This window comes from Aspergillus nidulans, chromosome II, assembly GCF_000011425.1.
Source record: "Aspergillus nidulans FGSC A4 chromosome II".
In the NCBI taxonomy this organism is placed as follows: Eukaryota; Fungi; Ascomycota; class Eurotiomycetes; order Eurotiales; family Aspergillaceae; genus Aspergillus; species Aspergillus nidulans.
The window spans coordinates 3,139,549-3,155,118 of NC_066258.1; the positions used below are offsets into that span (position 1 = coordinate 3,139,549).

Genomic DNA, 15,570 nt, shown 5'->3' on the forward strand with positions numbered 1-15,570 from the left:
ATGGCGTCTGTTATACCAACGATGGCAGAGGATGAGCATGAAACAATTTTAAAAGTGTCGTTGATCCATTTTTGAAGGTTTGAACCACAGGCTACCTGCAACGTATCTACGATTATAACCATTCCAAAGCCTTGGAACAGCATCCCAGATACCAATCGACAAAAAGTAGATATTGTTATTACAGAAGACAAGTATTTCATAATTGTGCCACTGTGTCTTAACGGCCGACGGTCAGGCCATTGTAGAGGGGTGAAGCGGAAATAAGTCACAGTGCCTGACTTCCAATCTTCTCCCGCATTGTATCCCATAAACCACAAAAAAGAGATATGGGTTATTAGATTGCAGGAGGTAAGCACGGACAATTCGCCCGAAGGACAACGCCAAGGATAGGAAATCATGCTACGCAGACAAAATCTTGCTTGTAATTGATTTAGGCATACAACTAAGTGGCATGATTAGTTATCACGGAACTGTGCGGTTGGGATGTCGTTGACTCACTAGACAGGGTCTACTTCCTCAACGCCCTCGTACCCCAGAAGGCTCAAGCCGGCAATCGCGAAATGCGTATGAAAGACGTCAACGGCATTGCCAGGACGATCAGCAAAGCCACCAGCCTCTGGATCCTAAGGAGGGTTAGCCAAAAGCACTAGCGCTAGAATGGAGTAACAAACCTGACAGCGCAAAATATAGGCAGCGAGCTTGGACCCGTCAATCCAGTTGAGCTTGCCAATCATGGCCAAGCTCGCCCCAACCCACCAGCTGTAACAAGCATCTGCGAGTTTCTCCGGCCGTCCATTGAGTCCGCCATGGTCGAGCTGTCGCTCGCTAAGCCAACCTCCCAGCCGGTCTTTGTCGACTAGGTCCAACCGCCCAGCGATGGCCAGTGCTCCTACGCAGGTAAAGACTTGACCGGCGTGCGATTCCGCACCGGGGGTGACTCCGTACCCTCCATCAAGATTCTCGCATCGCTGGACATACGAGACAGCCTTGGCGACATCTACCAAGTCTAATAGTCCCAGGAGAGACAAGGCGTTGAGCGCCCCATAAAGAAACCTTGTATCCAACTCGCCCCACTCGTCGCCCATGAAAGAGCCAGTCTCCTTGTCCTGCAGCCCTGCGATGACTGAAAACACTTAGCCATGCGTTCTTTAACCCTCTCCGAAGTGATAAGGGCTATATTTACAGGAACCGACTTTCAGCTTGCCGCCCAATCCGCGCTTCTCCAACTCGTCAACAGCATCCAAAGTCACCAGAATCTGCACCGCAGAGACTGTATACAGAAGATGCGCATCATGGCCCGGTGCAGCGCCGAAGCCACCATTCTCTTGCTGGCACGAGAGGACAAAGTCGACAGCATTGTCGCGCGGCAAGCCATCAGGACATCCAAGGAGATGCAAAGCCGTCAAGCCCCAGTAGACTCCATTAAGTCGCAGGTGCTCTGTGAGCCAGTATTCCAGCTCATCTTTTCGCTACCAACACCTGTCAACCGTCTCCTCGTGAAGAGAAGTGGCACGGTAGGAAAAAAAGGACGACGCACGCTATCCAGTTTCTTGATATAGTCAATATGTTTCTCGACGCATAGCTTCAGATCGACAGATGTCCCAGCGGCCCTGCCAGGACCCGAAGCCAAAGACATTGGCGCAGAAGTATGAAGTTAGTAGTCGACAAAAATGAAGCTTTTCGGAGTCCAAAATAGCAATAATTGCCGTGAGAGGACAAGTGTAAGGATTCTGGTCTAAGACCGAGTTAAAACAAACGCCTAGGCAAGTATTTCAGGTTAGCATGACATCGTTGGCATTTAAAAAGAGCCCCGGTGCGCCACAGACGTGGTGGTAGCCTTGAGCTAGGCACGTGTCAAGACTACTCGAGAGGTTTTTGGCAGGGATGTCGACAGGGATTGTGTGTCGCGAGGGCACGCGGCACGTGACATAGCGTGGATCACATAAGCAAGTGGATCATGTTTCAGATAGCAAGAATAGTCCAGAACTAACGGGGACAGAAAGGTCTAAATTGAGTCTAGTGATAGGTATTTAACTTGCAAAGTCATCAGATGTACTGTGACGAGTTCCGCCCAGTGTGCTCCCAAAGCAAAAAATTTAGATGTTGACTTCAGAGTCATGGTTGTATATGTGACCATGTTTCTCCTTTTTGGTCAAGCTGCAAGGCATCGACCCAGTACTTCTGAACCAGCGGTCATTTGAGGGGATTTGGTTATACAGGCGCAAATCGACTCTGACCTCCCACGTTTCCTCCAGATGTTGTACAGTCACTGTACAGAAATGACCGAGATGAAAAGATGCTACTCCATTATCATGCGCCACCTCAGCTCTTTAGAAGTACGTAGACGTACGTAGACGTACTAACTGTGCCTACTTTGCCAATATTCAGAGGCTTACTTGTGTCTTCGAGAGAATGATCAGAATGGCCGCCTGTGCTGGATTTGCGATATGACAAATCCTAAAATGATAGACGCTGGGTATCCGGAAATTCGGCCAATTGATTTACTATTTCTCTTGATGACCTGGAGAACCTATGGAGAATCCCGCAGAAAACTGTATATCAATAGACAATAATTGCTGATTATTACTTTTAATTTCTGGTTCATCAATAATATTGTCGGTGTAGCTGTAGCCTGATCTAATTTTTTCTAAATCAACCCCACTTGCGCGTCAAAAGGCACTTAGAACCGTGGTCCACAGATCAGACAATCAGAGGGGCTCAGTCAGGTGTTGTAAAGCCACGAGAGCAACCATGGCTGTCAGCGACGACCAATAATTATCATTCGTCAAAATCTTAGCACACCAGTTCGTCGAGTCGTCGAGTTGTTGGCAAGACCATAATTCAGCCCTAGGGCAGTGGTGGGTTAAGAGTGATGTTGCTCGGATGATGCTCTGACCTCCTCAGCCTCGTCATTCCGCCAGGTACTCGTGTCGTTCTCGCAGATGATTTGTTGGAGTCCTTTGATGCCCCTCGGGCGCTCTTCGGTTAGCCAATCCGTGGGCTCCATCGGTAGGTCTTAGCTGGCACTAAGGATATCATCCCGCCCAGTATGCGTTGCTCTAGCCACTCGTTGTCCCGCCTTGGGTGTTGCCAAACTCTCGGTGTCCAAAGTGTGGTTCACAAAGGTACCTGAACCAGAATGTCTAATTGTCCATCCTTATGAAACCGAGTTACTGCTGTACAGTACTAGTCAGGGACAGGATGCAGGGCACAGTCTGACAGCCTCTAGCTTACGAGGCCCCCGATCTTCAGTCGTCAATCATCGCCACTGTCAAGCGCTCCGTTCAATCAGACTGAAATCTGTTTTTCTGGAGCTGATGAATCCTTCAAAACAGCGCCTGGCGGATTTAGCGGGGTGGCTTCAACCGAGACATCAGCAGCCCGATCCATGGAAGCGCTGGTTTCTAGCATTCGACGCCAGGGATGGACCGTTTAAGATTGTATTATTGCGGCTGGATTTCTAGTAGGGTAGTGTACTTCAGGTAGAATGCTCTTATATAAGTATCGTGGCCATTCTCATTTAGATTTTGATGAGATGGCATATGCTTCTCTGCCAGCATATCTGCAACAGCTGCTCGGATAGGCTGGAATAGCGCTCAGCAAGCCACTACTCGTTCGAAACAGTTCTCCGCCATCTCCACTGGTGGTTCCCCCTTAACGGAGTTTAGTGACTTAGTCTGACACACAGCCGCGCTTGCATCGCGCTATCAAGGAATGTCTGGTCGCTACGGCTGTTAGTCCTGATAGTCCTGGACACTCTCAGAACCGTGCGGGATTCACACTCTCCTGTGTCCGTCGATAACTCTCTTCCCACCGAGCCCTTGTCGCCTGATTTTTCCTTATTCCCTTCGCTCTGCTGCTTTAATCCTGGTCTTTCATTGTTGTCTTTTTTATTTTTGTCTTTCTGCGAAACCACTAGCGTTGTCAATCGTCTTGCCACACTCCCACCGTACTGCCCCGACCGCCCGGAAGACCAGCGATCATACTTGGTGCAGAACCGCCCCTGGTGCTCGACTCAACGACCGACAATTATCATCGGCAATACTGAGAACAGATTGAAGGCGAAAAGACGTTTGGAAGCCCTCTGCCCCTAGCATGGGCGGCGCGGTTTGGTATGTTGTCATACTCATCCCCGTTTACACTCCTGGCGGCACGGGTCTCAGACTTCTAATCAGACACTCATTGTGTTCTGAAACGATTTCTTCAAGTCTGGGGGCTGGGTCCAATCGCCCTATCTGCAACTTGAAAAGCCCACCAAGGATCCATGCATCAGATCTTTGTCCACTTCGTTTCAGATCTCATTATCCTGCTGTGCTTAGGATCTGTTGATCTTGAAGCAACCGCTACTGCACGTTGAATCAAGTCTGCGCGAGAAGTCACTAACACATATGATGCAATTGACTGCAGATTCATACGAACCGAGAGAACTCAAACAGCATCCCACCATTACTCATCTGTACCTTATTATCGGCAAGGCTGGTTCTGGCCCAGTCCATCCTGGCCGTGACCTTGAACGACTGATTAATCGGACATCGGGCTTCCTCTGCGTTTTGGAGCGTTGGAGATATTGGAGATTATACTGGAAACCGAAGGAAGAGTTCTGGAACTAGCGGAATGTTGATGGTCGGTTTCCTGCTCTCATACCGGCAACTCATCTCCTGCTGACTGTTTTTTTGAATAGGCTGATCTTGTTTAACCATTCCTCTGAAGTTGATCCCTTTATTCGCACTGGATATCCGCGATCAATTCGAACTGTCTGCCACCGACCAATACTTCCACACTAGCGATCGCTAAAATGCCTTCGAGACACTCAATCATTCCGAATTTGGATCTGAGTCCATCCACCTTGCAGGCGGGTGCGAAGAACTCACCACTATCACCTGGTGCCCAGAGCTCCGATGGTCTCAGCCCCTTGACGCCGCACTCTCCCAAGTCTTCCTCCAGTTCACAGTTCTTCAGAGGGGCCACAATACGACCCGTCACGCAAGACTCAAACCAGACCTCCGATAGCCCTGCCTTCCCTACCTCCCCGGGTGCGGCCACGGAACCACCAACCCCAGGCTTCACGGCTATACCACAGTACCCGCCATCACCTAGAGAGTCCCCCAAGCACTCTCGCGACCCCTCGCGGTCTTTCTTCGCCAGTCTTAAGGCACCAAAATACTCGCATCATGCACAGAGGTCGGACAGTTCGGAGAATTATGCAGAGAAACCGAAAAGCCGTGGCAGCTCCAGGGATCGCAGGACAAAGATAACGTCGAAGCTTTACGAATCGTCTCCCGATCTCCCGGCAACGATCGCCCAACAAGAAAAAGGTAAGTCCCAGTTGAGCCTTGGGTGTCTGAAATTGTTCAGAGCTAATCCTTGCCAAGACGGCAACCCTTCCGACGAAAAGACTTCTCAGACTCAGGCGACAGAGCTCAAAAAGGTGGGTACGGAGTTGGAAGGGTTCAACACGCTTAAGAAGACGAAGCCGCGTTTCGCCAATCTTCTATCGCGCTCCCGGTCGATCAGGTTGGACGACTCTGCCATGGGCCGAGCACCGAATAGGCGTCCGTCCACCAGCCTTCTGAAACTCGAAGAAAATTGCAAGCCAGATACGCAAGAATCCGCGAAACTCCGTCAGGAGCGTGGTGTGAAAGGCACCGCAAACGGTACAATCCGGACTCCCGCTGCCGAACGGCCTACGGAATTTGGCAACAGCTCGACGGTACGGAAGGGGACACTGGTACCGTCGGCATCACTGAGCCAAGTGTCAGGTGCTTCAGCTGCCATATTTAACAATCTTAAGCAATCTTCCAGCGGAGCAGCGGATCGATTAGGAAAGGCTGGAAAAGGGTTCTTTGGTAAGATCACGAGAAGTGGAAGTACGAATGAGCGTGAGCTAGTGGCAGATGATAATTACGTTTGCTCTGTGATAAATCTGCCGCTGATCGAGCAAGCACGCCGGACACGCATTGCCAAGCGACTCGAAGACTGCAGGGATAAGACTGAGTTCTGGATGCCTGCCCTGCCGTACCGTTGCATAGAGTGAGTCTAGAAGATGCGATGAAGCTCTTATTACTGACTTGAGACCAGTTACCTCAATTTCAAGGGTTGCGAGGAGGAAGGCCTCTATCGTGTGCCGGGGAGTGGCAAAGAAGTGAAGCACTGGCAGAGACGCTTTGATACAGGTGAGTGCCACGTTCCTATCCTAATCCGGCCATGTGCTCACCAAACCCGCAGAACTCGACATAAGCCTTTTTGATGAACCAGATTTGTATGACATCAACACCATTGGCTCGCTCTTCAAAGCCTGGCTTCGTGAATTACCCGATGAACTATTCCCGAAAGAGACTCAAGCCATGATCGCTGAAAAATGCGAGGGTGCTACCACCGCTCCGCAAATGCTCAAGGATGAACTCTCCAAATTGCCCCCTTATCATTACTACCTTCTCTTCGCTATAACCTGCCACCTCAACCTTCTCCACTCATACGTCGACCAAAACAAAATGGATTACCGCAACCTTTGCATTTGCTTCCAACCCTGCATGAAAATAGATGCATTCTGTTTTCAATTTCTGGTATGCGACTGGAAGAATTGCTGGCAAGGTTGCTGGACAGAGAAAGAGTGGCTTCAGCGCGAAAAGGAAATGGATGAGAAAGAAAAAGCACCTGAAGAGAAGGAAGTGCAAGCGTTCATTGCCGATGAGAGAGCAGTGTCTTCGGGTAGCAGCCAAAGCAGCACTTATGAAGCCCCTTCTCGTCCAGAGACGCCAAAAAACCATAAGAAGAAGCCCCGAAAAATTGACACCTCACATACAAGGAGCATATCTCAGCTCCCTGAGCTCGGGCCCCCTCTTTCTCCGATTCAAATATAGGCGCGATGCATGCGTCTGTTCACGACATAGCAGACTTCGTTTCTGCAAGTTGGACACCCTGGCAAAGCAGTCGGTGTCGGAAACCGATAGGCTGGCCTATCCTTCATTATTCTTTGTTTCGGTGTCGAGGTTGCGCCGTACAAGATCCTCGGCAGGAATCGTGGATCAATTACCATGTTGAGATTCGAGATTGTACATTAACGTCTCGTGTGATAATTTTTTGCTATTTTTTTGCGGACGTTTTACCCATAGGGTTTGCCTATGTTTGCATCCCGTCAGTTCTCAAGCAGCTTTCTCGTTATGTTGCAGCTTGTGTTTTCCTAATCCTCGAGATTGCATGCCTGGCGCGTTTGGAGTCGGTTATTCGTTGGTCAGTTGTTTCTGAGCTCATTTTGGCTGTAAAGATTGTTTCTCTTTCGTACTATCTACCTTATGGTTCTGTTTCGTTTCCATTCCTCTCCTTTAGAGTTTTTTGCTTGCCTGCCTTGAGCGTTGGCTGTCGGATATCTCGCACACTGTTTTCTTATAGCTGCATGTATGCGTTTCGGAGCCGCCGAACCCAGCCTATCATCTCCCCTTGAAGCCATGTCGCGGTAATTTATAGCATTCAATCCACTTTTGTTTGGACAATTCTCTTCACCCTTCTTTGGAGGTTTTTAAGCTGCAATGCACAATGGTCGTGTAAGGATAGTTGAAGTGCTTGTAGGAGTAAGAGATACACTCATGGTCCACGGCCACTCATGCTCATATGTGGAGATAATATTGCTTTTAGCCCTAAAATCAGGACAACGTATAAATTCAGAACCTGATACCACTCCAGACGCCCAGACAAATCCAGCACACCAGATATCATAATTCCCAAGCGGAAGTTTTAACTTGATGCGAAAAATTCACCAGAACCATTATTTCCCTCCGGACTTCCGGGAATTCCGCTCATTCGCCCTCATCTTTCTCTCATTGCGGCGTATCCTTTCCTTGCGCTCAGCACGCGACATACCACGAATCGAGCTGCCCTTTGCCGCGGCCTCCTCCTCCTTCTTCCAATCCTTCTCCTTTACCTCAACCAGCCACTGATCATCATCCTTATTCTTCCCCTTGTATCCCCATCTTGGTACCCACTCGCCCGACTCCTCATCATAAACCAGCTTCTTGCGACGCTCCTTATCCGCCAGAGCAGCCCCGGGCTTGTTACTGTACTTGCCAATGCCCTTCTTGCGAGCGAACAGCTCCCACTTGGTGGGAGGCTTGGGTGTCGGAAGAGGCTTGTGTCGTGGAAGAATCGTCGAGGGGGCAGGGAGAGTAAGGAGGACGCCCTGTTGCGAGGAGGTGATGGGGCAGGTAGTTAGGAGCTGGTTGAGGAGGCTTTGTACGCCGTCACGGGCGGTGGCTTTTAGTGATGCATTAAGAGGCTCTGATTTTGGGAGCTCGAGAGGATTCGGATCGTTAGCAAGAAGGTGGCCGAGGTCGAACGTGTATGGTGTAGGCTTCGAGACAGTGATAGGGCTGTGATGCTTTATGTGAGCGGATGTATTATGAAATTTATTTCGGCAGGGTTGAACTCACAGTCTCTCGGGCTTGGGTTTGATGGTCGACTTGGCCTCTGTCTCTGAGTTTGCCATAATTATCTAGGAACCGTATGGTTACAGTGCAGTAATGAAAATGTCAATGTTGCAGATTATCAAAGGCGGGAAAACAGAAAAAAAGTTCGGAGATAATTTAGGAGCGCTGCTTTTGCTGGCTGTGGTTCCCGCACCTAGACCGCCTCCAAAAAGCGGCAGCGACGCTAACCGTATACAGAATCTTGAGGAACGACCAAAAATGTGCTCTGACCTTCAGTTCTCTCCCGGTCTTGCGGCGTACCCCCGGTCCAGCGTCCACAATCGCCGTTTCGTCAACATTATCAAATAACACTGGCCGTCGCGCCGGTGTATCGCATCATAATGGCTTCCTCCTTTTGCTCAGGATGCCTGACGCGGCTTCGCCAGGGACCTCGCGCCGTTTTACCACCAACCACAGCAGTATCTCGAGCGGCATTTCACACATCCACCGCTCTCCACCGGGCAGTTCAGAAACCTAAAGTCTCAGGACATGAGGGTCCCAAATATCGTGTTGGAGCAGCTGTCAAGATCAAGAAGAAGAAACCGATGGAGAAGTCACGCCCCCCCGCCGTCGGAGAGCGCAAAGCCCTCCGCAAGCGGATCATTCTGAGCAACCCGAATGCTCTCGAGGTCGAAGGTATGCAGGAGCTCAACGGCGAAACGATGGTGGATTCGCGTCTTCGTGGCCAAGTCCTCGCCCTTCCCGTGCCGATGATCGATCAATTGCGTGCTGTACAGGCGTTCAAGACCAGTCAGGGTTGGTCGATCTTCCGCCGTCCAGGGACAGTTCTGAGACGGGAGACCTTGGAGATGGGCCGGTTGTTTGATAACATCTCTGGTGAGGCTGCAGGCAGTAGAACTGTTGTGAAGAAGATTATCACCGGACAGAGAAAGACGGGGAAAAGCGTCCATCTGTTACAGGCAATGGCGATGGGATTCACGAAGGAGTGGGTAGTTATTACTGTGCCGGAAGGTGAGCTCATACATCTTTCTAGATTTCATTCCAGATGAATCGTTGCTGATTGAATCATTAGCACGGGATTTAGTTACTGGAACCACTAGCTATGCGCCCCTGTCTGAAGAGGAGCCCAACGCATACGTGCAAAACGCGGTAACGGCAGCGTTGCTATCTCGCACTGTCACTGCTAATCAGAAGGTCCTCTCCGCGCTCCATATTTCTCAACATCACCCTGCTCTTTCAGCGGTTAAGCCCGGCATGACGTTGGAAGACCTTGCGAAACTTGGCATTCAGGACCAGGCGAACGCGTGGCCTGTTTTCAAGGCTCTTTGGGCAGAACTTACAGCAACATCTGCGGTGCCAGGCCTCGAAAAGAACTTCAGACCTCGCCCCCCTACGCTCGTGACCGTTGACGGTCTGGATCACTGGATGCAAAACTCCGCGTACCGCAACGCCAAACACGAGCCTATCCACGCGCACGACTTTGTCTTTGTGCGACACTTCCTGAACCTGTTGATGCCTGGCAAAGGAAAGTCTACCCTTCCCAATGGTGGAGCCCTCCTCTATGCCACGTCTAGCTCCAACAGCCCGTCCATTTACGCCTTCGATGTCGCGCTCAAGCAAGTTGCAGCACGCCACGCTGGAGTAGACCCCTCGTCTTCTGAATTCCCTACTCCGCGACCATATAGCAACCCGGACCCGCGCGTCCTCGAGGCATTCAACTCGCCGAAACCTACAGCTGCTAAGGAGGGTATGCTGGACGTGCAGGAACTTGGTGGGTTGACCAAAGACGAAGCTCGCGGCTACCTGGAATACTTCGCACGCAGCGGTCTACTTCGGGAGACGGTCAGCAACGAATCGGCTAGTGAGAAGTGGACGCTGGCTGGCGGCGGCGTGATCGGTGAGCTCGAGAAACTGGGCAGGCGGCTGCGGGTGGCTGCATAGATAAAGTCCCTTTCAGAGAGCAGGTGGTCTGAATGCTCTTCTCTTTTCCTCCTTGGTCTGGGTCTCTGCTCTCCATATGCTGCGAGTTAGATTCCTGTATCTACCTGTACTTTACTGTTTGTTTTCGAGTGTATGTTTTGTATGCATATAATGAAATGGGAATTCTGTCTAAACCAAACGTGTCTCTATAAAGCCGCAGCTTATCCTGCATGGATTATTCTGGATGGCATAAGTCATGTTGGGCATTAAACAGTGTCTCATGTGACGCCAGTCATCCATCCATGACATGTGCACGACTCAAGAGGCGATGCCAGCATATTATAATAGAGAGAAATTTAGTGTAGACCCAGCTGTCAGTAGTGAACTAACTAATGCGCCTGACTAACAAAGACTAAGATCAGCAGGAGGTCTTGGAGTGGAGAGTACAAGAAACGACCAGCTTGACCCGCTAAGCCTCAACCCATCATCCCTCTGCTAGAGCAGCCACTTCTACTTCTTTTTCCACCTGCTTTCGAGACAACCCGGGTCGTACGAAGCCTCGAGGGGCTGTGTTTGCACTAATAAGCTGCTTTCACACGGAAAAGCTTCCAAACGTCAGTCCTTCATCGCTGTCGCTTAGCGATCCAGTTCTTCTTCCCCGCACTGCCTCAACAGAGCTCCCCTAAACGTCATCAAAGGCTCCAGCGCTTTCAGCGCTTCGAGAGCTCATCTTGAGACGATGCCCAGCTCACATCATTCTCACCGACCACCGACGTCTGCCACCCCTACCCCGGAATGGAGAGTCCCGGCGGCACCCCCGAGACCATCAGGTCGTCCAGTTGCGAGCCCACCACCACCACCGCCGCCACCTCCGTCCTATAACCCAGCCACTGGTAACTACGGCCCAAGTCCTAATTACAGTCCGATTACTGGCTTTGCGGGCGTTAATACGGCGACATGGGGTGTGAATTACAACAGACAAAATTATATGCATTCGCCTCCTCCTCCGCTGCCGGTGAGCTTGGATTCATGTACAATGTACAGTTCTGTTGCTAAAACGCTATCATAGCCGCGGCCTTCCAGTACCTCTGGTCAGCCGTCAAATACCCAGTCACCGACCGTAACGCCCGCAGATTACCACCAGTCTTCAATTCCGAGTTATGGAGGAGGGGTGTCATCGGGGGATTATCACCAGCAATGGGCATCAAATCCTACTTATGCGCCTCAGCAACCTGCGACCTCTTTACCACCTCCCCCACCTCCCCCACCTCCACCGCCGGTCACGGTTGACACGTCTAGTTATCACAATCCTGCACTATCAGTGCCAGTGGTATCACAGACTCAGCAAGCTTGGAACCAGCCGCCACCACCATCGTATCCCAATATTACCCCGAGTCAATATCACCCTCTAAGTACTGGCGCCAGTTATCCAGGCCCTACTTCAGCCCTTCCAGCGCCCAGCTTTCAACAGGACGTAGATGTCCGGCCAGCGGCGTCCTTTTCGCCGGAAGGACCTGCGTCACAGTCTCCAATAGCTGCTCCGCCTGTGCCTCCGAAAGCTGGTCCTTCCGTGTTGGGATCAGGTGGCCCTTCTGATTGGGAGCATCTCTCTCCTACCGCAGGTGAAATTGATGATGTAGCTGCTTTCAGACCAAGAATAGACGCACCAGCAAATGCGACGCATGATTTGAGTCCGAGTCATGGAGGTGGTACTACAGGCATGACTGGAAGCGGCCATTCGCCAACACCGTCATTTTCGGACCTGGACTATAGAAAACCAACAGTGAGCGAGGCATCCCAGAATTACTCGACTCAATCACCTACTAGCCCAGGGACTCGGCATGATTTTCCGCCGCCCGCTCAACCAGTTAGGATGGACACAATTGGATCAGATTATACCACGGACTCTCTCGTTGCGAGCTCCGAAAATATTGACGGTGTTATCGAGGCATGGAATATGCCAATCTCGGCGGATGACAAGCCATCGCCGGTACAGCAAAGTCCCAAAGTTGAACAAGCACCAGTTTCTCCTCATATGACTTCAAGTCTTGTGGAATCCGTCCCAACAAAACAGCCAGAACCTACAGCACCTGGAAATGAAACTCGCGTCGACTTAGTGGATAAAACGAAAGATGCTGTCAATGAATCGGCGAGGGCGGCGACAGAATCCCCTCGGCCGCCATCTAGGCAGGTCGATCGCTACGAAGATCTTGATTCCTGGTCGCAGTCCTCTTTGGAACGCTATGTGGCGATGTTGCGAAAAGAAGCTGTTGCTGATTCTGACGAGGAGCGCTTTAAGATCTTCACAACATTTATGGCCAAAGAAACGAAGCTGCGTGAAATTCTCTACAGTATCGAGCATGAGACCACCGCTGCTGCAGAGGCTCCTCAGCAATCGGCTGATGCTCAAACCCCAGCGAAGGAACCAAATAATAAGCCGACAACCACTCCAGACGAATCAGGGTTGATACCAGTAGAAACTGAAGAGAACCACTCTGCGCCAAATATTGACGATGTAGAAGATGGCAGCTATAGTCCAGGCGGGCGTCCTATCCTTCCCAGGCTTCATACCCCTCAGTCGGCAGCACTCCATAGGTCAGCGTCTAACCCAGGGGGCCCTAAGTACACCGCAAGCCACGCAGTGGCAGCCCATAGCTTGCGCTCTACCTCGGTACCGCCTAACAATCCAGTGTACTCTCCCCTCACAACAAATCCCCCGCAGCGGATCTACACGCCATTCCGATACACCGAAGGACCTCAGAGAGGCTCCGACAAACTACAGATTGACCGCCCCGCGTATCAAGCTTACTCTGCGTTGCGGCAGGCGGGGGCAGAAAGCGGACGTGTAATGGCGGACACGGCACCATCAACTGAAGGTAACCGGAAGCGGGCTACATCCGGGGCATCTATCCAAAATGATCTAGATGAAACCTTCGTCGGGTTAATCAGAGAAAAGAGCGTCAACTATCGCACGAAGCCTTCCCAGACCTCAATTCCGCCGCTGCCACCATCTCTCCGGCAGGGGAAACCACCTAATCCGCTTGAAGAATTGCGCACTATTATTTCGACCCCGGCTTATAAAAAGTCGGAAAGCCTGTGGCATACTACAGTTAGGCAAGACCTTGAGAAGTATCCTAACGACTTTAGTTTTGTCCGTGAGACAGGTCGAAACTGGGAGATGGCCAGCAAGGCTCGCAAAGAGAGCCTAGAACAGGAGCGCATTAAAAGACAAGAGGAGTCAGAGAGTCATATTGATGCGCTATTTAATGAAAAGGAAATTGGCTATGCGGATATCAACATCCTGGAGGAAGAGTTCCGACAAACAGAGGCCCGCACCCAGCTTGAGGAGGAACGAAAGGAACTTGAGGATTTTATTTCCAATGTTTACGGGCCATTGGATAAGCGGTTGGAGGAAGAGATATCTGCCCTTCAAGTTCATTATGACTCTGCGCTCAGCCAGCTGGACCGCGAGAACAACAACAAGCAAGAAGGCGCAGGCAAGCACAGCATATCTCACACAATGAAGATCGTGAACGAGATCCACCACAGACTCGAAATGAGACACCACAAGCGGTTGGAGATTGCTCTGGACCGCGAGCGCCGGCGACAGAAAGCTGAGAGACGGCCTCTCGTTTTTATGGGTGATTCTGCGGCGTTGAAGAAACTAGACAACGAGTTTGATCAAATGGAGAAACAGAATATCCTGGAAGCCGCGCGTGCTCGTGATGAGCGGGCTAACAAGCTCATGGACTTATTCGACGATGCCATCATGCGCGGGCTAGGAGAGAACCAGAGTCTACTCGACGAGCTATCAGCCAAAGTGACTCAGGTCAACGACACCGCCATCCGCTCATCCAGCCTCCCAGAGGCAGAAGTTGAGCAGATCCTCAAATCCGTCCACAGCCTAGTAGAGTACCTTCGCAAAGACTCCGAGTCCATTCTCCACAGCTTCGGCGTTGCCGACTCGGCTCTCAACAACGCAGACTATAGCGTCTCCGTGGCCGAGGCGCGTTATTCCAACGCAGAGCCGGAGGTGTTCCGCCAGCTTGAGGCTGAGAAGAAGAAAGAAGATGCCAAGATCCAGGATAATGTCCGTACCAAATTACAGAGCTTTAGCGTCGGACCTGCCAAGATCGCGGTCGCCATTAACGACGCCCTGCGCACGCTAGGGAAAACGCCTTTCCCTGACATGCCAGTTCCTGCGGATGTCATTCCTGCCAGCCAACTTTATGACATTTCGCTACCTACTCCTGCTGTTCGGCCTGCTAGTACGTTGGGCATAGCGGCGAGGAAGCTGGAGACAGACCCAGAGCATCGGGAGCGGCTGCGCAAGGCGTTGGACGACGCAAAGAAACGCAATGCGGCAAGGCAGCGCTCGGCGTCTGTGGTGGCGAAGGAATGATTTCTCAAGGTTGTGTAGCTTATGACTCACGAATTTCTTATGTTCTTATACCCTTTACCTTTGGCGATGCACTTGTCTTTCTTACGTTTTTTGTCTCTGTCCCCGTATAGATCGTTAGGGCATACCTTATAGTCGACACAATGATTAATCTATTAATATTCTCGTTCTATATGAACCAGTGGACTTGCGACAGCACAAAACCAATATCTTAGTGCAGAGGTCAAAAACGAAGTTAACAAACTGCGCCGCCTGTGCCGCAGCAAACTTGCGGTAGAGCTCAAGCGAAAGACGGACTTTTCCACCATTCCACACTACTATTGATTACAAGACTGCCTCGAGTGCGCCCTGCTGCGGCCTCAATTTCTTTCCACATCTTCAACTTTTTAAGAATTCATTCTCCTTTCGGCAACTCAACTGTGCGTAATTACTTCTGGCTTTTTCCAGCAAAATGTCGTCAAGCGGCACAAAGACAAACGCCGCTGTCACCAGAAACCACACAAGACGAGCCGTGCCTCTCAGCTTGTCAATAAGCATCAATGGCGCTGTTGTGTTCAGCTCTCGATAGTGCCGCATGATTCTTGAGTACGAACAGAAGCTGCGGCGAGGAAGCAGCTGGGGTTGAAGACGAGGAAGATTCGACTCATTTATATCTCCATCAGCACGCACCATGGCCGCATTTCTGGTTTTGTCCCTGCGTTGTCTGTTCCTGACCGGCTTCGGGAATATCATTCACAAAACCTTACAACGTACCCTTCTTTCTCTGGTATTTTATTCCTGGCCCTGGTACGCTGGAGCCGTCCGGGCACCCTCAAATAAGCTACGCATTAT

General features: G+C 50.9%; 5 protein-coding genes across 5 annotated transcripts, besides 1 other annotated feature; 3 read left to right on the top strand and 2 right to left on the bottom strand.

Moving 5' to 3' along the window:
• Window positions 1-15,570: part of a sequence feature (contig 1.61 483..865047(-1)) that runs on past both edges of the window.
• Window positions 152-1,746, bottom strand: ANIA_03747 (Rab geranylgeranyltransferase BET2). The gene is made up of 5 exons (XM_050611436.1): window positions 1,538-1,746; window positions 1,184-1,469; window positions 672-1,123; window positions 499-623; window positions 152-442 (listed from the first exon to the last, which is right to left on the bottom strand). The coding sequence occupies exons 1-5, from the start codon at window positions 1,634-1,636 to the stop codon at window positions 400-402; spliced, it is 1,005 nt and encodes a 334-aa protein (XP_050467465.1). The 5' UTR covers window positions 1,637-1,746; the 3' UTR covers window positions 152-399.
• ANIA_03746 (putative Rho GTPase activator (Bem2)) lies at window positions 4,796-6,860 on the top strand (the record flags this gene model as incomplete). The annotated part of the gene is made up of 4 exons (XM_656258.1): window positions 4,796-5,315; window positions 5,373-6,030; window positions 6,079-6,173; window positions 6,256-6,860. 4 exons carry the CDS (start codon window positions 4,796-4,798, stop codon window positions 6,858-6,860), a joined length of 1,878 nt encoding a protein of 625 aa, XP_661350.1.
• On the bottom strand, window positions 7,763-8,479 carry ANIA_03745 (ribosome biogenesis protein rrs1; the record flags this gene model as incomplete). The annotated part of the gene is made up of 2 exons (XM_656257.1): window positions 7,763-8,363; window positions 8,424-8,479. 2 exons carry the CDS (start codon window positions 8,477-8,479, stop codon window positions 7,763-7,765), a joined length of 657 nt encoding a protein of 218 aa, XP_661349.1.
• Window positions 8,731-10,495, top strand: ANIA_03744 (mitochondrial 37S ribosomal protein mS29). The gene is made up of 2 exons (XM_656256.2): window positions 8,731-9,431; window positions 9,493-10,495. Exons 1-2 carry the CDS (start codon window positions 8,801-8,803, stop codon window positions 10,359-10,361), a joined length of 1,500 nt encoding a protein of 499 aa, XP_661348.1. The 5' UTR covers window positions 8,731-8,800; the 3' UTR covers window positions 10,362-10,495.
• ANIA_03743 (uncharacterized protein) lies at window positions 11,080-14,911 on the top strand (the record flags this gene model as incomplete). Its single annotated transcript, XM_656255.2, has 2 exons — window positions 11,080-11,355; window positions 11,410-14,911. 2 exons carry the CDS (start codon window positions 11,080-11,082, stop codon window positions 14,740-14,742), a joined length of 3,609 nt encoding a protein of 1,202 aa, XP_661347.1. The 3' UTR covers window positions 14,743-14,911.

Excerpts from the sequence above, each read along its gene's own strand:
- ANIA_03747 (XM_050611436.1), bottom strand. The coding sequence starts at position 1,636 with ATGTCTTTGGCTTCGGGTCCTGGCAGGGCCGCTGGGACATCTGTCGAT. Across the intron at positions 1,470-1,537 it reads ATATCAAGAAACTGGATAGC|CGAAAAGATGAGCTGGAATA; the intron begins GTGCGTCGTCCT and ends AGGTGTTGGTAG. Across the intron at positions 443-498 it reads GAGGAAGTAGACCCTGTCTA|TTGTATGCCTAAATCAATTA; the intron begins GTGAGTCAACGA and ends CATGCCACTTAG.
- ANIA_03744 (XM_656256.2), top strand. The coding sequence starts at position 8,801 with ATGGCTTCCTCCTTTTGCTCAGGATGCCTGACGCGGCTTCGCCAGGGA. Across the intron at positions 9,432-9,492 it reads AGTTATTACTGTGCCGGAAG|CACGGGATTTAGTTACTGGA; the intron begins GTGAGCTCATAC and ends TTGAATCATTAG.